The sequence below is a fragment of the Aulonocara sp. 'chitande type north' Nkhata Bay genome, linkage group LG11 (genome assembly GCF_057382095.1).
Source record: "Aulonocara sp. 'chitande type north' Nkhata Bay isolate Kocher_YH1m ecotype deep benthic linkage group LG11, A_spYH_male_GT1.1, whole genome shotgun sequence".
NCBI lineage: Eukaryota > Metazoa > Chordata > Actinopteri > Cichliformes > Cichlidae > Aulonocara > Aulonocara sp. 'chitande type north' Nkhata Bay.
The window spans coordinates 34,809,089-34,835,285 of record NC_141354.1 but is presented as its reverse complement, the minus strand read 5'-3'; the positions used below and the strand labels follow the sequence as shown (position 1 = coordinate 34,835,285).

The 26,197-nt window shown below is 38.8% G+C and overlaps 1 protein-coding gene and 1 long non-coding RNA gene across 5 annotated transcripts in view; one reads left to right on the top strand and one right to left on the bottom strand.

Moving 5' to 3' along the window:
* The first annotated feature begins 3,334 nt into the window (after nucleotides 1-3,334).
* Nucleotides 3,335-24,413, top strand: septin7b (septin 7b). 3 transcript variants are annotated; one of them, XM_086312312.1, is made up of 13 exons: nucleotides 3,335-3,456; nucleotides 5,105-5,211; nucleotides 6,198-6,298; nucleotides 7,057-7,191; nucleotides 10,948-11,065; nucleotides 11,612-11,704; nucleotides 11,803-11,899; nucleotides 12,107-12,158; nucleotides 13,054-13,182; nucleotides 14,151-14,171; nucleotides 16,861-16,996; nucleotides 18,682-18,824; nucleotides 19,013-19,382. In XM_086312312.1, exons 1-13 carry the CDS (start codon nucleotides 3,447-3,449, stop codon nucleotides 19,026-19,028), a joined length of 1,158 nt encoding a protein of 385 aa, XP_086168438.1. In that variant the 5' UTR covers nucleotides 3,335-3,446; the 3' UTR covers nucleotides 19,029-19,382. The 3 variants fall into 3 exon arrangements, with proteins under 3 accessions (XP_086168438.1, XP_086168439.1, XP_086168440.1); XM_086312313.1 differs by lacking the exon at nucleotides 19,013-19,382 and adding an exon at nucleotides 23,006-24,413 and having other exon boundaries at nucleotides 3,354-3,456; XM_086312314.1 differs by lacking the exons at nucleotides 14,151-14,171; nucleotides 19,013-19,382 and adding an exon at nucleotides 23,006-24,413 and having other exon boundaries at nucleotides 3,354-3,456.
* Nucleotides 23,988-26,197, bottom strand: part of LOC147319605 (uncharacterized) — a 3,861-nt gene continuing 1,651 nt past the window's right edge. The window contains exons 2-6 of one of the 2 annotated variants that reach the window (XR_015131562.1): nucleotides 25,620-25,657; nucleotides 25,284-25,386; nucleotides 25,154-25,177; nucleotides 24,876-24,932; nucleotides 23,988-24,792 (exon numbers count right to left, since the gene is read on the bottom strand). This is a non-coding gene — a long non-coding RNA (uncharacterized LOC147319605). Of the gene's footprint in view, nucleotides 24,793-24,875; nucleotides 24,933-25,153; nucleotides 25,178-25,283; nucleotides 25,387-25,619; nucleotides 25,924-26,197 lie in introns of those variants that run through there. The other variant, XR_015131561.1, reaches the window with a different exon arrangement.

Below are 26,197 nucleotides of genomic sequence, written 5' to 3'. Positions count from 1 at the left end.
TTTTTTATATGTCTAGCAGTGATGCTAGTTTTTTAAAGGTGAGAATAATATATGGAGACCAACACAAAATGAGTTTCCCCAGTATATGTTTCCTTGACAGAATCAAGAACCTTTCTGCCATAAAACGGGGCAGAAAATATTTAACTGCCGCATAAAAAACACACGAAAATGCAGGAAATGAAGTGCGCAAAAAATTCATGGGGGAGGATCTCCATAGCCACTAATTGCAATGTATCTTTTCCATTTCTCGAGTAAAACCTATGACCACGTGTAACTAAACTGAGAAGGATGGGAAACTGATTTTACGTGCTCGAAAAGAAGATTGTGACTAAAGAAACAAAGAAAGAATTAGTTTTGTTTCGGCTGTGGTTTATTCTCGCGAGATCACACCAGCACTCAAAGAAAACGAATTGTCATCGCGAGACTGCAGTGGTCCTCCCCTTTGTGATTCACGTACACGTTTACGTCTCACTTTTGGCATAGTTTCGTGGAGTGTGGGAGGCGCTGCGTGCCTCTTTGTGCGTAACTCAAGCAAAAGCAGTGAGGGGAATGTCGGCTTGTGAATGATCGGTGTTTGAGACGGCAGGGAGCGTCAACGTTATGGGTGAGAACGCTACAGGCAGCTAATGTCACAAATTTTTCAGAAAACATTGTTTTAAACTGTAACCGTGATGATTTCAGTTAACGGAATTCACTATTTAACATTTTGGCTTTCGCTTGGTTTAGCTTGTGTAGTTGTCTGAGCAACCAACGCCCAGTCGCCCGCCTCCAGTAGGATTGTAGCTAGCTAGTTGTTAGCCTCGGTTCGCGAGCAGGCTGCATAACCTAACGGGAGTGTCATTTCCTGTCTTAAGATCTTCGACAAAGTCTCCCATTAAACGTTTCTATGTGTTTTATGTGCTAACACCTTAACCACCGGTCACTGTTTTTACAAAGCCTGTCTACAAATGTTAGTACTTTGTCTAATGAGCTAAGTTGGTGTCGTATTTCGGATTTAAACAGCTCACGTTAATGCTAAGTTGCATGCTTTCAACCTCAAGAAGCGTTGAGCTGTTGTGGTTTTCGGTTTAGCATTTTTTCTAAACGTGTGAAAGAATGAAGTAGCACTATGTAGAAAAGAGTGTGTGTCGCAGTCGCAAAGCCATAATTTTTAAAGCTCTTTTTTTAGCCAGGAATGGGTGCTGCATTAGTGCGTGATCAATAATTTGATCAAACTCCCATGATTGGAGTATCTGGGTTAGGCAGTCAAAGCCAACTCTGGGGGATGTGGCAAGTTAGGAGGGGGAGGAAGGCAATGCTGCCATCTAATCTGGATTAAAGTGGATCTAGTACCTCAGAGTTCATGTTTTGACTTTTAAGTTCATTAGCTTCAGACCGTGGCCTCTAAGTCAGAATGCTGTACCTGCTCCCCCACCCCCGTGTCGCTGTGTCAAACTGAAACACCAGATTTGGTGTTCTACGGAGCAGAGCTTTCTAAAATCTGCACAAGCAAACTTTAGCTTTCACCTGCCACCACTTCCTTTAGCAGCCCTATCACGAAATACCGGAAAGGAAACACACGGTTGTAGTTTTAAAATGTCGGTTCTCATATTTTCATACTTAAAAAAATTAAAATTACCTGTTTGGTAATGCCTGTCTGCAAAACCTAATTTACAGTATTTCCAAAACTAAGGCAGTATGATACGGCTGAAATTAAATTGCATTTCTGGTAGGCAAATCAGCACATTATGTCTTGGTATCACACAAAAGACACGTGGGCTGCTGTTGGTGGGCAGGAGATGCTTTGGTGTAAGAAGCAGAAATACTCTTATAGCCACAGGCAAAAAGAAAAATCTGCAGCAGTTGGTGAAGCTTGCTTTATGGTGCTACTGACATTACAGGAGCAAAAACGGGCTTGTATTGCTTAGATCGTGAATTATTTTGCCTGCAGGCCTCACAACTAAAGAAGCTGATTCTGGAGACAGGATAGTTGGTTTGTCAGGTTGTCTGAGATTTCTAAATTATTTTTTTGTTTGTCTTCCTGTGCACTCCCCTGTGATTCTTTGTCCCTGGAAATGTTGGCTCTTCCTGCACATGCTGGGATTTCATTACATCCATCAATGCCAAACAGCTGTAAGTATAAAAAATATGTTTCATGCCTGAAATGTAACTGGACTGCAGTATTTTTTTCAGCAGTCTTTTGTCGATAAGCTTCTCAGAATACAAACCAGAATGTGTGATGCTTGATATTGTTTTTCCTTTTTACTGTGGAAAACCAAAGACAAGTGACTGAACAAGACAGAACATTGACAAAAAATAAACTATGGTGGTATTAACTTACGCTGGACATTATAAAGAAAATTTTTGTGGTATTTTTCAGGGTGTGTCGTGGTATTATTTTAAATATTTTAGTGTAACTGGATCTTTATATAGATTTAAAATGACATTTTTTGTCAGACGTAGATCCAATTAAAAACATTTTAAAAAGCCTACTCTTAAGTTTTGATTTTAAAGGAAATATTTCACACAAGGCTCTAGAGTCATTCTGCCTGTTATACCTTTAACATGTATGTAATGGCACCTTTTTGTTGCCGTTAAACAAATTCTGCCTCAAAAGCTACTTTGAATTAAACTCTTTTTTGAACATAGTCTTCCAAACTTTGTTGCCCAAATGATTTTGCCTCCAGGTAGAAACACCAGTTAGCCTTGAATAGCACATTGTCTTTGCGTTGCCTGGTCTTCTGTCACTGTGTGAAATTTCAGCACAGAATCAGCATGACCAGAAAGGAAGAAAACAGTTCTCCTTCTTTCGTTTAAAACTTTAAACCTTCCCAACAGCTGACACGGCCCCTGTCTCCGGGCAGCTCTGCTCCCCTTTCTTTATCCTCCATCTGTCTGTATTGTTCTTAAACTCAGCAATGGAGCCCCTCCCAAATGCTACCTGGCTTGCTAACATTACCCAGCATGCCATTCATGACAATTTTTATAGCTTTAGAGAGAGTTTTTTGTTTTAGAGTCTGTGTCATGCCCTGTTGACTAGAGTTAATTTTAGAGTATGTATTGTTGTTTTGTATTAAGGTATATGAGTATGGTTCAAGCCATGAGCGATAAGGGTGATGTGTATGTGTACAGCTCCATTCTGGGCTTTATGGTTTAAATTTATAACACATCTTGAATATTGTGGCTTCTGAATACTTTCAGTGTAAACTTAATCAGTTGCATAATAAAGATGTGAGAATATACTTTTTCTTCTTAATCCAACACAGTGGAGAGTCCGTTTCAATTCAGGCAACATAGTTTGTTCATGACCTTTTGTTTTACACTTTAGAAAATTAGATTTCTTTGTGGTTTAATTTTTTTTAACTTTCTTACAGCAACAGAAGAACCTAGAAGGATATGTTGGCTTTGCAAGCCTCCCGAATCAAGTCTATAGGAAGTCGGTGAAGAGGGGCTTTGAGTTCACCCTGATGGTCGTGGGTAAGAACACACGCTGCTCGCCACTCAAGTTTTCCCTTGTTTTGTTTGAATCATTTCATTGTATTCTTTGCGGTTGGCATTTTAACATCCTTCACTGTGTGGTTTATTTTAGAGAGAGAGACGGGTTTGTGTGTGTATACACAGCCATATTTATACACAAGGGACAGACCCCCAGCTTTGTAGTGTTAATTGCTGAGTCAAAGAGGAGGGGCGCAGATTGCATTCCTGTTCGAATTCATCTCGATGTCAGATCTTTGACACTGTCTCTCAGCAAAGAAGCATTTGGGTTGGAGTTATCTAAAAGTGCACTCAGCGAATCAGAAATGCAGACATTCTTTTACAGCGCTCGGATGTGGTGGTTGACGCTGTGCCAAGATCCTCCTTGGCTGATGAGGCCGTATTTGGAGGGACAGTGTATCCTAGGGTCAAAGCCATTTCCTGTGGTGGGACCAAGAGAATTCATACCCAGCATGCATCTAAGTAAAGCCAGTAAAGAAAACTCTGCGTTGTTAATGCTACGAGAGTGACGTCTCTCGTTGCATTAACAATGCACAGTTTTCTTTAATTATTGCTGCTAATAAATGTTCAAACCTGTTAGTGAGCTGTCTCTTAAATGTTGTTATTAGATAGTTGAAGTAGAAGATCACTTTTGCTCCCCCATCACTTCTATTGCTGTTGGATAGTGACCAAGTGGGCCTCTGGGGGCTGTGAATGCTTCGCTCTGTTTGTAACAAATATCTTCATTTTGGGGATAATTGCTGAAAAGATTAAACAAATGGCTTTGCAACAAGGAAAGAAGAGGAGGTCCTCTGGGCTTTCTGTTGCTTAAATGGTGGCTATTGTTTTTATGGTATCACCCGCTTTCACGGACACACTCACACTCAGCTTTTCTTGGCTCCAACTAGCTGCAAGCCCACATGTCCCTGCAGTGCTGTTCACATACAACGCAATGCGTCACCAGCGCGGTGTGATAGGAGTCAAGGATAAAAGATAAAGGGAAGCACAAGGAGAAATTGAGATGGCATCACCACCGGTGGCTGGCTGGCTGGCAGATCTCTGCATGCCTCATAAAATCACATGACCCAACAACCTGTTCAGCAGCTCATTTCACAGGCTTGTCAGGCATTCAGATCACAGTTTCTCGCTCATTGTTGCGTACGGTGATAAAATGTACAACAAACCGATGACACAGTACGAGCTCCACACATTACCCTTTGCTTGTAGCTCTGGCATAAATGGTGGCTCGTTAAATATTGACTTATGGCCATCAGCAAAGTCGGGCAGTGCCAGTGGTCGTTTCCACTAATGATCCTTTTCTCTGGGAGCTTGGACACTGGATGCACAATGGAAAACCAAGCATGAGAAGTCTCCCGGACTCCACAGCCAGCCAGCTGCACATAACAAGAGCCATTGTTCATGTTGTTTTCTTAGCCTTTTAACTGGTAACCCAAATGGATCAATGTCTTGGGCAAATGTTACTTGCATCCCCAGTTAGACACATGGTCTTTTCTTGTGTGGAAGATGCCAGCAGTAGACTTTGTATAGCTGTGTTACAAGTGATTTTAAAGCTCTTATTCTGAGTGATACTGTGTCTCACAATCTCACTGTGTTTTGTTTTGGGTTTTTTTTTTGTTTTTGTTTTTTACAGGTGAGTCTGGACTGGGCAAGTCCACATTGATCAACTCTCTGTTCCTAACAGACCTGTATTCAGCAGAGTATCCTGGACCATCACACAGAATCAAAAAGACTGTGCAGGTACACACTGACAAAAATATCTCTTTTAAAATCAGTTAAACCTGCAACAGCATGTGCTGGGCTGAAATAATATCACTTTATCTTTAAGCAGTACAGGTGTTGTGGTATAAAAGTTTTTCTTTATCTGTCCTTGTGGCAGCAGACCTGAATCAGATGTTAAAGAAAATGTTCCACTCCAGATAATTTGAGTTTTTATTGTTTAAATATTGCAGTTATCATTGGGACCGCTATATCCAGAGAGGTACTGATAATAAACACGAGATTAAATTTAGATATTTTCATTCATTGTCCTATATGTGATAGACGTGGTAAAGCTGAAGGATCACTGTCAGACTCTGCTATTATTTAGTACCAGGCAGCTTTTTGGGGGTGATGCATGTAACGTTTTTTTTCTAAACAAAATGGGATATTAAAATACTACACTAAAAAGTCTTAAAAGCCTGAATGTATGCCATGCAGATTGAGCAATTAAGAAAAAAAAAAAAAGATTTTTACTATGGTGTTTGTCATCATGAAATGTATCTGAATATTGGAAGCTGGGGAGAGTCATGGGGTGTTGAAAAGGTTTTGTTATTTTTAAATTTTTCTCCCAGTTTGTGAAATTATTCTCACAATTGTTTGAACAAGTCAGACTTTCCGTCAGCTGACCACATGACTTCATGTTAATCTTCCTTGATTACAAAACACCGTCCTAGATCCTAAAAGCCTAAAGTGCTGTGTGACTCTTGCTTCAAAGCCTTTCTGGTTTTTCAGAATAGTTATCAATAGCACAATATGTGAAGGCATGTTGCTACATGCTGCCCATTGCCAAATATTTTCTGTATGAGTTTTGAAATCTTAGATACACTTACCTTAACGTGACGATCATTTTACACCACTCCTTCCATACTGTGTTTTCATTACCTACTAAACAGGTTTGGTTTCAAAGGCGCAGTTTATGGGAGAAGTAAAACTTAGCATTCCTGTCATTCTTTCTTCGTTGACAGGTGGAGCAGTCGAAAGTTTTAATAAAGGAAGGCGGTGTCCAGCTGCTGCTTACAATAGTTGACACCCCAGGGTTTGGAGATGCTGTCGATAATAGTAATTGGTAAGGGTCACCACCACCTTCATTTGTAATCCTTAAAATATCAAAGCTACTCTCTGACATTCCTGATTCAGAAGAAGGGTGCAGCAGTTCTGCAGATTTCAAAAGTGGATTCAAGTGCTTTGTATGTTTGTCTTTTTGGCTCATTATTGTGAAAAATCCCATTATCTGCCAGAATCACATTAATAAATGTCACCTATTTAAACCACTTGATCAACTTTTTATTCTTAATATCTATTTCTCACTATGGGGAGGTGAAATATACACCTCAAAAACTTCTTCACACTTCTTTGACTTATATATAATGTAGAACATCAGATAATTGTAGTGACACATTTATCATGACAGACCAAAGACTCCAGAGTTGTTTTATAGACACACTTGTTAAATATGATCCTTTAACTTCATTACATTTTTCCACATACAACTTGGACAGGACATGATAAAAGCTGGTCTGATGACCCTGTCATTTTGAAAATAACAAATGAGATAGAAGGGGGAAAGAAAACAGTTCTTGGCAATTTCAGACTCCTAAAGTCCACTTATACCTGATTATACCTGTGTGATTATTTATAAAGAGCAATCTAATTGACCTATCTTAAAAAGTGATACATTCCTGCTGAAACAGCTTTTATCCAAGGAATAATCATAAAATGGTTTATGTGCACCTTTGTCACTCGAGTCCACTAGTGAAATGTTTCCCTGTTAAGAAACAAAGACCCAGCAATAACTTAACTGAAGCTGTAATTTGTATTACACAGCTGGCAGCCAGTCATCGACCACATTGACAGCAAATTCGAGGATTACCTCAACTCAGAATCTCGAGTGAATAGAAGGCAGATGCCCGACAGCCGAATCCACTGCTGCCTTTACTTCATTGCCCCTTCAGGACATGGGTGAGTCTAGGACACAGATTCCGTTAAAGACAACTGTTATCAAGAACCTCTTTTAACACTATACAATGCTACTACAAGCATATCCAGAGAGAATTAACCTCTTAAACTGCCACATGATTGTTGGGTTTGAAGTTAGCGGATGAAAAGCATTGGACTGGAAAAGGGAAAAGGTAGTAAGGGGAAGGGTGAACAGTGAGAGGAAATAGTGTAAGGAGGGAAATGAAGGGTCAGTAGTGCCTCAAAGGTCAGTGAAGCAGGGTTGTGAGTGGAAGAAAAGGTTGCTGGTTGAGATCATTGTGCAGCCTGGAAAATTCAGAGAACGGTCGGTAGTGTAGCATTTCCTCCCTGAGCATTTTCACTTAATATGGCTTTCACGGAGGTGCTAGATGTGCGTACTGCTTCTGAAACTAACAGCATTGAGCGGTAGTCATGTTGGACTGCTTAAATTTCTGCAGTAAATTCATATCTTGACATTATTTTTCTCCTACAACTAGACTCCCCCACCCCCACCCCCAGCTGTTGTTGTGAGTGATAATGTGAGACTGAGTCAGCCTGACTTGCAAAATAAGGGTTAAAAGTGGGCCTGTTAAAAGGAGAAATAAGTGTGTGGGGGTTCTAAGCAATACTGAGACGCTGGCTCAATGCCCGGCAGATGATACTGATGACAAAAAGATGACTGTGGAATTTTAATGATAATGTTTATCATTCATAAGCTACCATGTCTTCTATAACAGGCTGGTGTGCTCATATGGCCTTTTTTCTATGTGTGTCTACGTGTCATGGATGATGCATGTTGGTTAAAGATGAGAAAGTGTGAGAGTAGTGAACGTGAGAAACTCTAGTGGTTATTTCCTGCCCTCGGGGGGGAACAAGATAAAAACCTCTTAAAAATGTATTTAAATGCACGAGTTGGTTTTATTCCTTTTAAAGTGAATGGTTGCTCTCTGTCACATCTGTTGACCTTATTGTGTCTGCTGTGTGGCTTTGCAGATTTCATTAATATGCAAATATCGCTGCTTACTCACATGCCTTTCAATCTGCTGATCATGACCTACTGTAAGCCGTGAACCAGGCTCTGTCCTCCTTTGTGTCCTCATCTGCTTTCTGTGAGACATTGTGTTTGTACAAGCCCGCGATCTGTACTCACACAAGCTTTACTTTTATCCTTGAGGATGGGCAGCGTATGCTCTGGCATAAACACAACTGCACACTCACAGAGCACCCCTTCATAACAGAGCTGACTGCTCTCACACAGCCGCACAATGACCTCCAACATTGTGATATGCTCTGGCATTCACAACCCCCGCAGCTAAACCCTGGCTGATGTGACGTCAAGGTTATCTGCAGGTCTAGAAAAGTCTCATAAATCACTGAATTCAGTTCAAGACTTCAAAGTATTGCAAGATTAGCATCCAGGAAGACTTTATTTAAAATACAAGGGAAACTTGAGTGGTTGTGGATTTTGCTGTAGGATGCTATTGATTTTTTTTTTTTTTTTTTTTTTTTGCAGCTATTAGATTTTTAGCAAGCAGTGTTACAGAGTGGGTACAAAGTAACTAAATATAGGAAGAAAACAAGCACAGCAGATGTCAGATGACATAAAAGTGACTCACTGTAATAGTGTATAAAGTGATGTGGACAGTGCAGGGTTTAAGTTAACAGCAGAGTCTCTTCTGTGGTGTGTACTGTAGGTGCGAACAGTTTCCTGCCATTGTGGTAGTAAAGCAGAATCGCTCTCTTTAACAAAGTGCAAAGTGTAATTTGTACCAAGGGTGGTCGGTCAATGATGAATAGCAGTTAATATAATGGTAACATTTCCATCCTTCAATTTTTACCACAATTTTTTTTGGATCCAAATTGCACTAATGCATGAATTATGTATAATATTAAATCTAGGTCATATTATCAATATTAATTTACATGATACCTTTACATAATTGTGTCAGTATATTTAAATCCTTTCCTGCATCATTGGTGACGTGTGTGGCGTAGCAGTTAGTGCTGGGGCCTTTCTGTGTGGAGCTTGCCTGTTTTTTCCCTGTGGCGCGTGTGCGGGCAGAGTGGTTTCCTCCATAAATCCAAAGACATACATTTTAGGTTAACTGGCGATTCTAAATTGTCCCTGGATGTGAGCTGGATAGAGTGACAGAATAATGTGCCTTTCAATATGTAGTTAAAAATGCGTCTTGTAGTCTGAAGAACCTTGAGTGGTCAGTAAGACTAGAAAAGCACTTTATAAATGCGAGTACATTACATTATTAACATAAAACTGAATTTTTTTTCCATCCATCTATTTTTCTGTTGGTTAGTTTTAGGGAAACGCTGACTGGCTACATATTTGTATTGGCTGACATTTGCACAAGTTGACATGTTTTCTTTTATCTGATTGGCTGTTTGTTTTGTCAGACTGATTTTGTGCAAGCTAAATGCTTATTTTTTTTAAGATAAGGTCTCCCTGGAAATGATTCATAATAAATTACCCAAAAAATTGCAAAAACTTAAAAGGATATTAGCATTAGGATTTATACATCTGTAAAGTCCCAGAATCGCACAAAGAACGCATCCTGAATTATAGTCATGCCTTAATTTTTCTTCAGAGACATGAATGACAAATATTGGGTTAAAAAATACTTTTATCAGCACAGCACAAGATCAGTTATTCTGGTCTTCTTTGAGCTCTTGATTATTTAACACGATTTAACCCTGATGTTTAGAAGAATTATTTAGCTTTTGAAATGTATTCATTAAAATGAACTTATTTCAATACCAGTTTTGCTAATGCTGTACCACTTATGATTTCCTTTCTCCCTCCCTTTCTTTGATAAAATATGTAACAATATTTGTACAAGACAGTGTGGGAAATATGTCTGTCTGGGTTCCACATTATTTTCTTCTCAGTAAAGAGATAAATCTGGGACACGTTTAGCTTAGCCAGACTGGTGTTAAATCACAGAGGGCGTTGATGGACTGAAATTCCTGTGGTTATTTTGTGTGGAGTCAAAGTTGGGAAAACTCCACACCTTCGGACCCTGTTTTCAGGAATTTAATGCGTGATTTCTGTGATCTTTGTGTGTGTGTGAAGTCGCTAAATTATCACTCAGCATGTGCCAATAAACTGTCTGCATTGTTTAATGTATTATCAAAGTCAGAGATTACCTGTGTGTTTTCACCCATACGAACTTCCTTTATGAAATGGACTCAATTAGGTAGCTTTTCATTGCTGCATTGCATCATTGCAGATTGTCTCAAAGAGTTTAAGAGCAGCATTGTGTTGTATACAAGCCTGCATAACCACATGATATCAGTCTTATCTTAAAGCATCATATTCTATTTCAAGGCACATTTAGACTTTAACCTCAAAGAATCAATAGAAGACATGATTGTGTTTGATAATAAAATACAAAGTGAAATCCAAAGGTACTGTGGTATTTCTCCAGCTCATAAACAACCAAAAATAGCAATGCCTCCCCATGACTGAGAGGTCATATTCCCAGATATTACAAACATAAGGTGTAAAGGAGTTCTATATTTAGTTTAGCTCAACTTATCTAGTCTACAAAAGAGCCGATCAAGAAGCCGTAGTCAAAAACCAGTCTGCCCTCAACTATCCTAGTAGCTTCTATATATAGCGAGGAGTACACACAACAGTAGTTTGGCAGTTTATTTTATGCTTTAATGTGCTGCACTGAGTCAATGTGTCTGTAAACGTCTGGCATTATTTCAATGAAATGTAAAGCTGTATTTTGATCTCTGCAGACTGAAGCCCCTCGACATCGAGTTTATGAAACGGTTGCATGAGAAAGTGAATGTGATCCCCCTCATCGCTAAAGCAGACACTCTCACCCCTGAGGAATGCCAGCAGTTTAAGAAGCAGGTCAGTGGTTTCCACAGCTGCAAAGTCCTGCAGAACAACTATGTCAGAGGCTCCTTTATTTATTTATTTTAAATTCCCTTGTGGTCATTGGCATGACTGATGCCGAATGATAATAGAGTAGAAAACACCATGTTTGGTGTTGCATTTGTCAGTGAATACAAAAACAAGGTGGTATTGCAGAGAGCTAAATTTAGCACTGCGTTTCTATGTAGTGTCCTGAGCATGGTGGTAGTAGGTCTACACAACCTTTGTGTGTAAGGTTCTTTATCCTTTTTGTTAAAAAAAAATGTCATCAATCCACCGTAAGATCAGTCTTCTGTTTTGGCCAACATTGTAAACTTAACTTTGTGTTACAAATGTAGCTGGTGTCAAAGACAACTTACCGTAACACTCACCTGCTTGGAATCCCTCCCCCCCCACAAAATGTTACAGTTACCAATATAAACCGTCCTCTGAACAGACACATTACAAATGACACCCTGACCTCTTGTTTAACCATTTTCTTGTCTGTCAGAATGACTTAACGGCCTTCTTTCCTCCTGATAGATCATGAGGGAAATCCAGGAACATAAAATAAAGATTTATGAGTTTCCTGAGACGGATGACGAGGAGGAGAACAGATTGGTCAAAAAAATAAAAGTAAGTGTCTTCTAGTGTGTTGTAACCACAGGTTCATATACTTGAAATACTTAAACAAAAAAAAAATCATTGAGGGTAAATGCTTTGTTTTTTGCTAGGACAAGTTGCCACTAGCTGTGGTAGGCAGCAACACCATCATCGAAGTGAACAGCAAGAGAGTTAGAGGGAGACAGTACCCCTGGGGGGTTGCAGAAGGTAAGAGACAGAATGTGTAATAAATGCATCTAAGCAAATGAAAAGAGTCTTATGATGGGACAGAGTTCCTAGAAACATGTGCATGCATGTTTTTCTGCATGGTTTATTGGATTAGACTGCAACTGTTACTTGAGTCTAAGCTACAAACAAGATTATGTAAAAAAAATTTATCCTGATAACTGACTGATGTCTTACTTTTCATTACAGTTGAAAACAGTGACCACTGCGACTTCACCATCCTCAGGGATATGCTCATCAGGTACTGAATAAAAAAGACCTCATGATATAACCCTTGTTTCCTACCCATAGACCTTATTACATCACTCATTAGTGCATTGCTTTGGTGTTTTTAAATTTTCATAATCTAAAAAAAAAACATATTCTTTTTCAAAGAACACAATCAGTGACTGGACAACCAGCCCGGTCTTATTTTGAAAGTTCCGTTCTGGCCTGTCCCATCTCATGTTTCCCTTGCCAGGCACACTGGTGTAATATCAGTTTCACTTAGTTGCTTTCGCAGAGAGAATCTTGTCTCACACGGGTATGGGGTTAACCCGGGGTTCAGATAGTTAATGTATCATTTTTCCACCATTACCTGTTTTTGTAATTTTGTTTTGAATTTTTGATTGACTAGATGGTTTTCGTGTTTACCTCAGTTTTTAAAGATCTATTTTTAATTGTTTGTAGTGGGGTTTTTTTGTTGTTGTTTTTTTTAAGTAGTGGTTTAAAATGTTAAAAGTTCCCAGTCTCGTTAAACACCTGCACAAAAGTCTCTCCAGGGTATTTCACCACAGTGACTAAGACTGTAACTAAAGACATTTCCTGAGGCCCTATATCATTTAAGTTGGTTTTTGTGTTCCTCAAAAACCTTTTTTTTTTTTTTTCCATTTAACATTTAAGGTTTAGTTGGATATAAAAAAATTGGGTCCAGCCTACCAGTTTAGACTGCAGCTAATGTATGTACATACAATGTATGTCCCCTTTCTGCTCTGGTGATCTTCTGCATCACCAGCTGCAGTTTAAGCCAGTTCATCCTCAACTGATAATGTTGCACGTTTTTCAAAGTAACTACGATTATCATTAAGAACATTTAAAAAAAATAGTATAACTCGAAGCGCAGTTAAAGTATATATATTCTTCTTTTTCCACCCCAGAACTCACATGCAGGACCTGAAAGACGTGACAAACAATGTCCATTATGAAAACTATCGCAGCAGGAAGCTGGCCGCTGTCACCTACAATGGAGTGGACAACAACAAGGCTAAAGGACAGCTGTCCACCAAGTAAGTCCTAGACAAAAGGCACTAGACACATCAATTGTAGCTAAAGGGGTTGAGGTTACCTCTGCTGTTTAACTGCCCGAGTAACAGCTGCGTTTTTCAACCTAAATTTTAAAGCCTTCTGGATTTAGTATCACATATAATGAAGCTAATGCGTAGCACTGAAGGAAGGGTATACCAGAAAGCATTGTATGTTTAGAGCACACACAGTGTAGATAGTGTATTTTAATTAAGTTAATAGAATAAAGTTGATTTCTGCTGATTCTGATGTTGCAGAATGTGTTGCAGTTTTGTGTTGAACCCATTTCATGCATACTTTTTGATATTTCATGTGTTTTGGACTTTACATAAGCTTAATTTTTCAAATTTGCATGTGTTAACTTAAGTGGAATAGATTTCTGAAAGCAGTGGGATGAACATTTGCCACATAGGAGACTGCAGATGGCTGTGTTATCACATTATGTAATCATATCCTTATTTTATTTAAGTATATTGGTTCCAGGCAACAGGGAAAGACAAAGCTGGAGGATGACTTCTTTCACTGAACCTTGTGATCGCGATTTGTGAAAAATACTGATGTGTTGTTGTTTTTTTTAATTGTAGTTTATCACTCTACTAATTTTCCACTGATTTCAAGCTTGGATTCAAAACACAATGATTAATTGTCATTAATACATTCATAAGCAAATGGCTAACACACACTGCTAAAACTCTAGCTCCATGTTGCTGATGCTAACACACAGCTAAACATTTGACCGACGGCTGAGTGTGTCTGACACGCAGCTCACAAAGCTGACACTTATTTTTTCCACACTTTTTTTTCCATTTTGCAGTGAAAAATAGCTTCAGTCACAAACTAATAAGTGTTGTTTTATTTTAGTGCATGATCTCATCATTGCATGCTTTGTGTGTGTGTGTGTGTGTGTGTCTGTGTGTTTGGTTGTGTTTTTGTTTTGTTTTTTGTTTTTTAGACTTGACACAGTTGATGGAATGTAAGTCAATTTTTTTTTCCAGTACTTTTGAGACCTATAACATCTTCACATCCTTCCTCTCCTCTCCTCTCCGGCTGTATTTGGGTGGTTTCTATCCCCCTTGTTGACTTTGGTCTGCCCCCGCCTACTTTTTCCTCAGTAAAGGTTTTGAGGAGGAAAACTGTGAACGGTCTCACCTCCTGGTCAACATAGTTTACCAGCCAGGACTGTGATGCTTTCAATTTTTCCAATCGACAATTTTTCCACTTCTATATAGTCACTGCTGCCTCCACCTGCTGCTGCTGCTTGGATTAGCAGCAGAGACCTGCGCATGAGATGTTTTAAGCGGTTACCAGTACTGGGCAATATATCACTTTAGCTGACATTAGCAACTTAAGCAATTATTTTCACTTATTTAATACTTTTAGAAGACAGAAATAAAGGTTTACACTGCACAATTGTTGTAAATATTAGCAATTTAACTACAAATTTTAATTTTAGTAAAAAAATGAAGGTTAGTACGATAACACCAGCAAACTGTTGTTTATTCTCCTGATAAAAATTGCACATATTCACCTTAGTTTTATCATCCGTACTCCACCTTAAGTGACCCTACAGTTTGAAAACATCTGGTGTACTAGATAAACGGGCATTACACTTCCTCTGTAACACATAAAACTGGCTACACCAGATATGAAAGTAGTCTGACTGGTGCATGTGTGCCACTCTGCAAACATAAATCTGGAACACTTCTTGTTCTGTCGCAGAAATGTTTTATTGTGTGCCTATTTATTTAAATATATTAGCAGAATAGTATGCAGACAGTAACAGACATCTGCATTTATTCTCACAGTACCAGCCGGCAGATGCTTTGTAACTGTAGACAGTCTACCTCAGCCCACAGATGTTCGTGTTGGGTGTTTAGCTTTTAGTCCACATAAGCTGGTGGAGTGTAACAGTTTCACTTCCTTGTCGGAAAGGACAGTCTGACAGCAGGTGAAGCTTTGAAAATGTTCTAATTATAGCGTGCTCTTGAAATGAGGCAGACAGGTATGCGAAACAAAAATATCTCTGGCAGCCTGTTGCCTTTCTTTACGAGTAGTCTACTTTGAAAATCTGAGACTGAAGAAGTCACTTGGATGAGTGACGAAACGTTTCTCCCACAAAACGCTACGTCCAGATGAACAGAATCAACTTTTTGGAGATACTTTGAAAATCAATCTATCACCTGACCAGAATTATAAAACCTGACTCACTCAATCAGCCTAGCATTTTAAAGTTTGTCAAAACCGGACTTATGTCTAAGTTATGTTGATTTGTGTTAGGCGGCATGCATGATGACTAAATATAGAAAGTATCAGGCTTAAAGAGTTGAGAAAACCATTTCTATTAAGATTTAAAGTTTTAAAGACTTTTAACTCTCCAAACTAATCTGCTAATCTGCTTCAGCAGGACTGGGGGAAAAAAAACATATTTACATGAATATGTTCATTAAAGCCCCTTTTCCATTAGTACCTACTCTGATCGGCTCGGCTCGGCTCTGATCGACTGGTTTTCTTGAGTAGCACCTAATGTGTGTGGTTGTCATCATAGAAACAAGGCCCTGCATCCTGTTACATAATTAGTACCGGTATGTGACACAAATGCTACAACGAAGGTGGACGTTGATGCAACAATATACCTGCTGCCCCTTTTTTAAATAAGTAAATTCAAATTAAGAAAAATGTGAAAATAACTTGTGCCAGCTGAGAGCTGATGATTTCAAATCAAACACCAAAGCTTCTCCTGCTGCCGTGTGAAACTACTTTTTAAATGAAGAATATTAAAAACGTGAAGAAGCAAGAACCTAGCATCCACTAGCACACGTTTTGTGTGTGTGTGGAGGGGGGGGGGTGTTGTTTGTTTTCCCCCTTCAGATTTGTTTAGCCTCCCTGGGAAAAACAACACTTAAACATAGAAAATGTTTACAAAAATGACAAAAAAAAAAAAAATCGGGCGTCTCTCCAGTTGTCATTCCCACAAGCTACATTCCTCGTAAGCTCAGGTAACCGCTCCACATTCTTCATGACAGGTCTCTGTTCACTTACACTGCAACAAACCAGCCTGGTGAGCTTTACTAATGTTAATCCACCTCCACTCGCTGTCAGTGGTCACAGGTTCCTTGCATTAACTTTTGGATCCCTCCTCTGGTTCCCAAAATTGGTTTGTGGTTGCTTTCATGTTCTTGTCGCAGCCTGGGATCCTCCATTCCTAAATCTTCACCTGTGCCTCTATTTTTCTCCCTCCTGTTGTTTTTGTTTGGAAAAAAGGGAATAATACTGTAACGAGATTTCCTTGTAGTTATGAAAATGTGCTGTATAGATTTATTGTTTCTGTGAGCTCAGCAGACGACAAATTTAGTTCTAATAAAATTACTTTTAAGGTTTGATCCAAACTGATGCATCTCATGGTTACATTTCAAGCATTGTCCTGCTTCTCTCTCTGTGATGTTCCAGCCTGCATGCAGTAGTATCTGGAGGAAAGGAAATGCTGAAATGAGACTTTAATTTGCAGACAAAACTGACTAAAAAAGCTCACATAATTAAGTCATTCTACTGATTAGAAACATTAGTAATACTGAATATACTGATAAGTAGGATGATGCTAGTCACATTCTGTAGTTCACGTCTAAATTTCTGTTTGTGCATGTTTTCGCGTGCTTCCTGTACAGGAGTCCTCTGGCCCAGATGGAGGAAGAGAGACGAGAGCATGTGGCTAAGATGAAGAAGATGGAGATGGAGATGGAGCAGGTTTTCGAGATGAAAGTCAAGGAAAAAGTGCAGAAGCTCAAAGACTCTGAAGCAGAGGTAAAACACACAGGCTAATGAATTCTGCAATTCATGCAGCAGTGAAGTTGCCTGTCTGGGCTCCTTCCTTCCTCTTATGCTGACGTGTTTCAGCGGTTAGACGTGTGAGGGGAACTCATGTGCACATGAACGTTGCTCTTTTGCACGCAGGTTTTATTCCTACGTCTCCCAAAACAATGTTTAGAAAGCAGATGTTTGAATGTTTGAAGAGATAATAGCCTTCACATCCAGTTTAATACAAACTGCTACTGACAGGAGACTGGCTCCAGATAGTTATAAAACTGTTATTAGACCAAATGTTATTAAAATATACCAATTCTGTCTTTGAGTCATCCTCAAAACTTAGTGAGCTCATAATGTTAATAAAGTAGATAATATTCTACCAGTGTAGACAAATGTTTATTTTCCTTCATTTCATATCTCTGACAGTACGTATTGAGACTTGGATTCAGTTCTTAAGTCTCCTCTCTCTTCTGCATTTCTCTAAAGTCTTTATTAGCTCAAAGTCCTCCATGAACAGCTCAGTTTCACCAGCACCAAAATGTAAATGCAACGCCCTCTATAGCACGGGCTATAAGTCATGTTTTAAAAGATGTGTCCCGTTTGCGGTTTATATGTGAAATGCAAACACCGACTGGTGTTGATGTAGCACTTGTTGTCTCATTAATACAACACCAGTGGTTATTTGAGAATTTGCTCAGTTGAGAGGATGTCAGTCAATCCTTCATCCAGCCTCTGTCTCACTGAAGTCCTCAGTGATCAGTTCCTGTGATACCTTACAGACCTCAACATTTGTCCCATCAGAGCACTTCGCTCTTAAAATGCAGACTTACTTGTGGTTCCTAAAGTTTCTAAAAGGTTTACTAAAAGCCAGCACCTTCAGGTATCAGGTGGAACCAGCTCCTAGTTTGGAACTTCCTGTGATACACTGAGAACCTCCTCTTCCTTCTCTTTACTACTGTGGCTTTGTGTCTCGTCCTTTTTACTCTTCTCTTTCACCCTTCCACCCCAAATAGCTTTGGGAGATCTTCCACCGCTGTTGTTAAGTGCTGCTCTTTACCTTTAAAATTTAAATCACCATGTGGTGATTGGTGTTGGGAATTGGTGCTTTATAAATATATAAATATAAAAACTTTAATTAAATAGCAGAGTGTAGTCTGAGGCTACATCCCTAGTTGATATCTTAAAAGTATTTAAATTACATCACTTTTTTGTGTTAGATTAAATATTCTACATAATTAATCTGTCACTGTAATTTAAATAGAAGTTGGAGTCAAAGTTATAAATAAACCTTCAGACTAATAAAATTTTAATTGAGCTTCTGATGATTTTCAGGATCATTCGCTGTCCAATTTCCCTCGAGGTTAAAGTTTCAGCTCATTTCTTTCTCTCTTTAATCAGCTGTGTTTTTCTCTCCTGTGAGTGTTAAGCTGCCACTAAACTGAAATTTAGCCATAAGCTCGAAAACATTAAGAATTAAAATATAAAAACGTGGTCTCACTTTGACACTATGATTGTCTCTTTATAGGATTATTCATTCTCCTTCTGTGTAACTGAGCCTGTATCAGGAACACAGATAAAGTGGCAGTTCACATTTCTGTGTGTGCAGCACTCGGCTTATTTCCTGCATGTGTGCCACTGCCTTCAGTCCAAAGTGCTTACAGCGTCCTCTGTTCTGTTATTAGCTTCAACGGCGTCATGAACAAATGAAAAAAAACCTGGATGCTCAGCACAAGGAGTTGGAAGACAAGAGACGCGTGTTCGAGGAAGAAAGGGCAAACTGGGAGACCCACCAGCGCCTGCAACAGCAGCAGATGGAGGCCACCAGGTACAGCACACACACCGGGGCTCAGATCGTGTATATATGCATCATCATAGTCACACCCTGTGGTTCAGCTTTATGCAAAGTTTGTGCATGCATCACACATTGCAGGGTTGGGGAATAAATAGATTAGTGGGTTATGTCTTTTCATTTTCTTAGATTCTGCATTACACTGCATGCTGTTTATTTTTCAGACTCCCAGCCCTCTAAATACTTGATTGGATTCAGCCTTTATGCTGTGTGTGTTTATCAGGAAGTGTGTCAGCTTCAGGGCCAAACAACAAAACGGAAGCAAACCATCTAACAGGAGCATAAAAAAGCTGCAGCAGTGTTTTTTTGCTTCAGTGAAATGTGGTGTAGTGAGTGAGATTGTTGTATGAATGTAAATTTTTTTTTGTGCCATTTAGGGTATTTAGCAGGGTTGCACTCTATGGTATTTTTGGCTGAGGGTAGATGCAGTTCACTGTGTTGTAAACACAGTGGACTTGGAGGCAGCTTCCTATGTCTTAACTTCCTTTCTAATGAAGTTTAACTACTTTACCTAATGTGCACAGTATAAAGGTTTTCTCGCTCTGTAATAAATTCATGTGCACATGTGGCTGTCTGCTGCTGTGTTTGTGCTGTTAGTCCTTTTACTTTGCAACAGCAAAAAAGAAAAAAACAGAAGATATAATGTTGAAAGAACTTCTGTGTAGATGAATGAAACTCGTCAATGTTTATTTGATCCTAGTTGTTTTCGTACTTCTTCCTCTTCACGGTGAGCTCGACTGTGGTTGTTTCAGTCCCTGGACATGGACTGCATGTGAATGGATCACTGTAGTCTCCACAGTGGCCAAATTTCCATTATAATCCTCTAAACAGAAGACTATGGACCCATGCAGGACCACACCCTTAAAATGACACATCAGTAAAAAGGCAATAAGTACAAAAACGATTGTTGACAATGTTTCACAACATTGAAAAAAATAGCATAACACTTAGGATTTTTGAGAAGGTACCAACAGTATCATGTATGGTCAATAATTTTGGTAAGTGGTAGCTTAAAAAAAAAAAAGCAGCCTAAGACTAGGGCTGGGCGATATGGCCTAAAATTCATATCGCAATATAATTTGAAGCATGTGCAGTAACGATATATATCACGATATATTCTTTTCTTCTGTATAACGTATTTTCCACACTATAAGGCACACTTAAAATCCTTTAATTTTCTCAAAAATCGAGAGTGTGCCTTATGTATGAATTCTGGTTGTGCCTACTGACCTCGAATCAATTTTGGCGTGCAAAAATCTGTATAAATTTTTTTTTAGTACAACTTTGATAAGCTGCACTGCTTGATGGATTGTCAGAGCATTACGGCTGCCGTAGTGAGGAGCTTCGTGGAGTAATCTGGGTCCATTCAGTGTTGCCACCTTAGCGACTTTGTCGCTATATTTAGCGAGTTTTCAGACACCTTAGCGACTTTTTTTCTAAAAAAAAAAAACAAAGTCGCTAAAAAAAAAGACAAGCGTATCGCTTTTACTCTCAACAAGCAGCGGGTGCTGTAACGCAGTCAGTTCTTCTTTTACTCTTTTACTCTTATGCTGTTTTGTGGATCACAAGGTTTAAAACTACTTATAAACACACACACACAAAGTAACTCCACCAGAGTACCTATTTTGGGTCACTTTTGCCGGTCCAAGCCCAGGTAAAGGAGCAGGGTTGGAATTGTGACATTAAAAAAAACAATAATTGCTAAAAGAAATTTAATTTGTAGTTCTAAATAAACTCTAAATGCATTTAGGACGTTTTTTTACTCGATGTCTCTTCCACGATGTTATTTCTCTCTCAACAACATAGGTTACAATTAAGCAAATTAGGCGATGACGTCATTTAGCGACTTCTAGCGACTTTTAGGACAACCAATCCGGTTGTTCAGTGATGACGCGACGAATCCTACTTCCGGGTCTAAAGTAGTCTGCGTTTAATATGGCTTTTGTGTTGTTAACATGTTTAATGTCATGTATTTTCTTCTATTTGATCTCAAAAAGCTCCTAAAACAGTCAGTGATCACTGTTGACCTCCCTCGGCTTTTATTACCGCTAATCATTTATTGAAGCTCAGTTTTTAAAACCTTAGGATGTAACTACAGCACAGCCCATGCAGCAGTATATGAATGACTAACCTCGTATTGTGGATGGATTATCTCAGTTGTTCTCCTGGCTGAAGTTTGGTCCTTTTACAGCATCCTGCCATGCGATTACATTTGTTCCTGACCACCGAGAACACTCACGTTAACTTTTATCGAGTGGAAAAAAAGTTAGCTTGTTTATATTATGCTAACATAGCTGTGTCGCTAGCATATACCAGCTAGCCCAACTTCAGTAACCCTACAAACGTCACTGCTGTTTAGTTTTCTGTCTTCATTTATGCTGGAAGTGATAACAGAGCTGTACGTTTTAATTTGTTTCCAAAACCCCGCAGTCAGGACACGCTATATTGTATTTAGATAGAAGCTAGCGAGCTAACTTCCTGCTAACTTCTAACTCCGTTAAATGTCATAAATTCCGTTTTCATGGATGCCTGGATGTTAAACTCAATTGTTACACCTGGTAGAGCAGAACGCTGATCATTTTATTAAAGATGAAAGACTTTAGACAGTTTTTCAACTCTCAGTAATGCCATAGTGATCGTTTGATATATGGACCTGCAGCGGAGTTTAGACCCAGACACGGCTAGTGACGTCAGACTGAACAACTGGATAGCGATTTTCCTTACTGAGGAGTTGGCAACACTGGGTCCATTACTCCGTTTACTTCAGATCCCAAAGTCAAACGAACACTAAGAGTTAAAAACGGTCTAAATTCTTTCATCTTTAATTAAATCATCAGCGTTGCTGTTTTAACGGGTGTAACAATTAAGTTTAACATCCATGCGTCCATGAAAACAGAATTTATTAAATTTAACGGAGTTAAAAGTTAACAGGAAGTTAGCTCGCTAGTTTCCACCTAAACATGACATACCATGTTCTGACTGAGAGATTTTTGAAACTAATTAAAACGTACAGCTCTGCTACCACTTCCAACATAAATGAAGACAGAAAACTAAACAGCAGTGGCATTTGCAGGGTTACTGAAGTTGGACTACCTGGTATATAATGATGTGCTACGTGATTGCTAGCGACACAGCTATGTTAGCATAACATTAGCACAGTGAAGCTGGAGGATGAACGCCAAGTTTTTTTTTCCACTCGATAAAATTTAACGTGAGGGATTCTGGTGGTCAGGGACAAATGCAATCGCATAGCAGGGTGCTATACACGGGCCAAACTTCAGTCAGGAGAACAACTGAGATTATTCATCCACAATACGAGGTTAGTTATTAATATACTGCAACAACATGGGAATAGAGCAGCCGCGAGAGAATTCAACATTAATGAATCAATGTTACGGAAGTGGAGGAAGCGCAGTTTTTGGCCTTCCCCATATTTCAAAAGTGCTTCATCTCTTTGCTATGACTGTCGCCCGGCATAATTTGCAGATGATAATGGTTTTAGCCGCTGCCATGCTTTCGACCAAAACAGGCGCAGCTTGATGACGTCATCAACATGCGATAGAGCGATATAGTCAAAATCTCTATCGTTGGCCAAATTTATATTGTTTATATCGCCCACCCCCACTAAAGACTGTTTATTCTGCCAAAAATGAAAATGGACTTTAGCCAGCTGAACCAGCCAAAGGTTCTCATTCTTCTAAACCAGGGGTTAATTTTCCCAAGGGGCCACCAGTGCAAGTTTATAAAGGGATAAAATTAATATTGAGTAGAACTGAGTTCAGGCGCTCAACATTCCCAGTTTCTCATGTAGCTCTTTGGGAAAATTAACTGCCCACTCCTGCTCTAAACCAGGCTTTGAGCTTCGAGCTTGTATATTATTTGATAATTTTACTTGAAATGTGATTTGGATAAATTGGGCAAGGGAGGTCACTCAGTTGTGATATGAATGGGTTTATTGTTTCTTCTTTATCGGCTCACATCACAGCAGACAGAGCCTCCGTCAGAGCGTCAAGAACTTTGAACAGTGTTGTTAAAGATTCAGCAATCATCAAATGAAGTGGTGTTTGTTGTTTTACACAGTTATAACCTACATATATAAATAAACATGAAGTGTTTGTAGAACAAGTGTCACTGACTTTTCCCCTCTTCTTCTTCAGGACCCTGGAGAAAAACAAAAAGAAAGGCAAGATCTTTTAAGGACAGTCGGCAGGACCACCGCCACTCGAGAAATTTATGTTTGCCAATGTTGCCAGTCAGGACACCAGTGTGTGGCTCTGATGTTACCCCACCTCCTCCCAATCTTCCTCTATCCTCCCCTCTTCTCCCCGCTCTCCTCCCCCTCTTCTTCTGTCCCTGCTCTGTCTGCCAGCACAGCTGTGCTCCTGCTCCCAGCTGCTAGAGGGCGCACTGGGGGCATTTGTGGGTGTGTGAGGGGGCCTGGGGGGGGTCTGCATGTAAGGCCAGAACAGCCTCTGCAGAGCCCCCTGGCTGCCTAAGAACAGCCATTATCTTCTTCATCATCCTCAAGGAATGTTTACTTTCCATATTATTTTAATTATTATTATTATTATTATTGTTGATGTTATTATTGTTATACTAAATACTGTTCTCCACCCCCAAATCGGCTGCTTTCTTTCTTCCCAAGGTTGCTTTTAAATGACTGGTGTGTGTAGATTTATCATTTACCGGGGGCCGCGCCAATGTTTATCTTTTGCTTTAATTTTGTGCTGAATAAATCGTTAGAGAATGATAATGAAATGCTGAATATGGAATATATACCAATAATCTTTATAAATGGCGGCCAAATTTCCCCAACCTTTAAACATCTGTGTTGGCCCGCAGTTTCACAATCGGTTCATCCCTACAAATACCCACAAGTACAATCAGTTTCTGTTGAAATGCTTGTTTACAGGAAAAGTTAACGTATATGAACATTTAACCTGACCTTCAAATGTGTATCAAAGTAAGAAAAGGACAAGGCATTAACGAATCCTTTGTTTTGTTTTGGTTTTGAGTGTACCTGTTAAACCTGTAACCCTCGTCCCATCAGCGCAGCAGGCTAGAACGAAACACTGTCGGTAGAAAACACGAGAAAATGCACCTTGGGCCTTTTTATAGATAACAAAAAATGGCTAACGCTTCTTTTTTTTTTTCCTGAAATATAACGCTTTCTTTTTCTTGTGTGTTTAGCTATGTTCACTAGTCTCGGACCACCATTTATATTGTCATAAGTGTTACATTTCACTTTAGTTTATTTTTATATATACCGAGCCAGCTGAAGTAATAACTTCTTTTGTATGTTTAGAAAAATCCTCAGAGACTTGACAGCTGCGTGTCCACTGTTAAAGAAAAACACTTCCAAATATTAACAGTGATTCTGGACACATAGAAAAAAATAAAATAAAAACAGCCCACATGTTATTTCAGTTACTCTGCGGAAACCATCAGTGGGAAATGAAGAGTCAACATCACATTTTGCTTTGGCTATGTACTCCATCTCTGTATTTTTAATTTTATTTTTCATTTGTAATGTACAAAGTCACTTAATAAACCTGTGATATTGAAGAGTAAGATGGATTTATTATGAGAAAACGTGCTCATTATGAAGTGGGGAGAACACCAGTTTTGTGACTGAAATATAAACATAAAATAATGCTTTTTATTTAATTTTTTTTATAAAGCCCCTCAATTTAAACACGTGCTCTGGTAATTTTGAATTATTAAATGATTTCTATGGTGGCAATATAGGACACTGTTTTACCACTAGGTGTCGCTCTGTGCACTTTAAGTGTTAGGGCGATTTTCAATGGCACTAAATGTTATATTTTATACATTAAATAATATGTACAGACTATAAAAGTTGAATGGAGACAAATCACACGGATGGAAATTTAGTTTTTCTCTCCGATCTTCAGCCTTGAATCGACGCCGGGTCACAGAGCTCCTGCGGGGATGAAACCAACAGTTGACCAGGCAAATATAAGCTGATGTGAGACTAGATTTATGAAAGTGTTGCGGGAAATATACCTTAATCCCAAGAGCTTCTCTTCCCCATCAGACCCACAAAGGTTTGAAATTTGTGCCCTAGAAAGAAAAACAGCATTTCGCCATATATATATATATATTTTTATATATATTTATATTTATATATATATATATATATATATATATATATATTTATATATTTATATATATATATATATATATATATATATATATATATATATTTATTTTATTTTTTATTTTTTTTACCTCTGAAATAATGCTGAACTGAAATGCAAAAAATAGAAAGTTATAAAACTTACGTTTACGTGCCGTCCGTGTTTTTCCTGTTTGTGAAGAATTAAATGGATGAGTGAACTCTCTCTGGGTAGATGAGCAGTTTAAAACATAAATCTGCATAAATTTGTTCAAAATGCCGTCATATCGTCTTACCAGACTCCTTTCTCCCCATAAATCCAAGATGTTGGCGAGATCCTGGTTTTCTGATCATTCTAACTAAAATGTCTTGAATTTCTTTAGAGTTTGGCCATTTTTCCTTATATGAGACAAACACAAGCAAATAAAGACGTTTAATATTAAACATTCTCTTTTTTCCATATGAGAAAAAATACAATAGAAGCCTGAAACCGAATCCAAGAAATTATTTCATTAAAAGGTTTTGAGCGTAAGCATTAATCATAATCACATACTTTGTTTTAACTTTCTTTATACGTACTCTGAAAGGACGCTGGCAGCAAAGAAAGTGCCAGCAGGTTTATAAAATTTTACCTCCTCGATGTCTTCTCTCCAGATGTCAGCATCCATATCTTGACAGAAAACGTTTGACAGAAGCAGCACAGAAATGAAAACAAGTTTAAGCGTTTCCATCACTGCAGACTGTGTGTACTTAGCCAGGAACACAGATAATAAATATCTGTGTGCAAGTGGATCACACCTCACTGCTGAGTTTCAGATGAAGAGAGCAACATCCACGGTTCTTTTGCCGAGGTCCCTTTACGCAACGTTTGCGCGCTTTTACGCACAGCTGTGTGAGTGAAAGATGAGGGCTGATGCTCATCTCCGGCAATTATTCTGAGTCACTTGTTGCACGTACGTCTTCTAAATGGTCTTGTGTGACTTGTTCAGAGAAATGTTTTGAACTGGACTACTTTAACACTGGCTAAAATGCTTATCAGACTACGCTATATGATATAATTGGAACATCTTCACAGCACATGGAAAATCGTTAAATTAACAGTAAAAGAGTCAAAAACTGGTTACGGACAAAAAGTGTGTGATCATGTATGAGTTGTATAGTTTTAATGTTTTATTTGGGAACAGAATGGTGTGAATGTGTAAGTTTGGTG

Bases quoted from the DNA above. Each gene is read 5' to 3' on its own strand.
- septin7b (XM_086312313.1), top strand. The intron at 11,900-12,106 runs GTAAGAGACAGA...TTTTCATTACAG, and splicing joins CCCCTGGGGGGTTGCAGAAG to TTGAAAACAGTGACCACTGC. The intron at 14,172-16,860 runs GTAAGTCAATTT...CTTCCTGTACAG, and splicing joins CTTGACACAGTTGATGGAAT to GAGTCCTCTGGCCCAGATGG.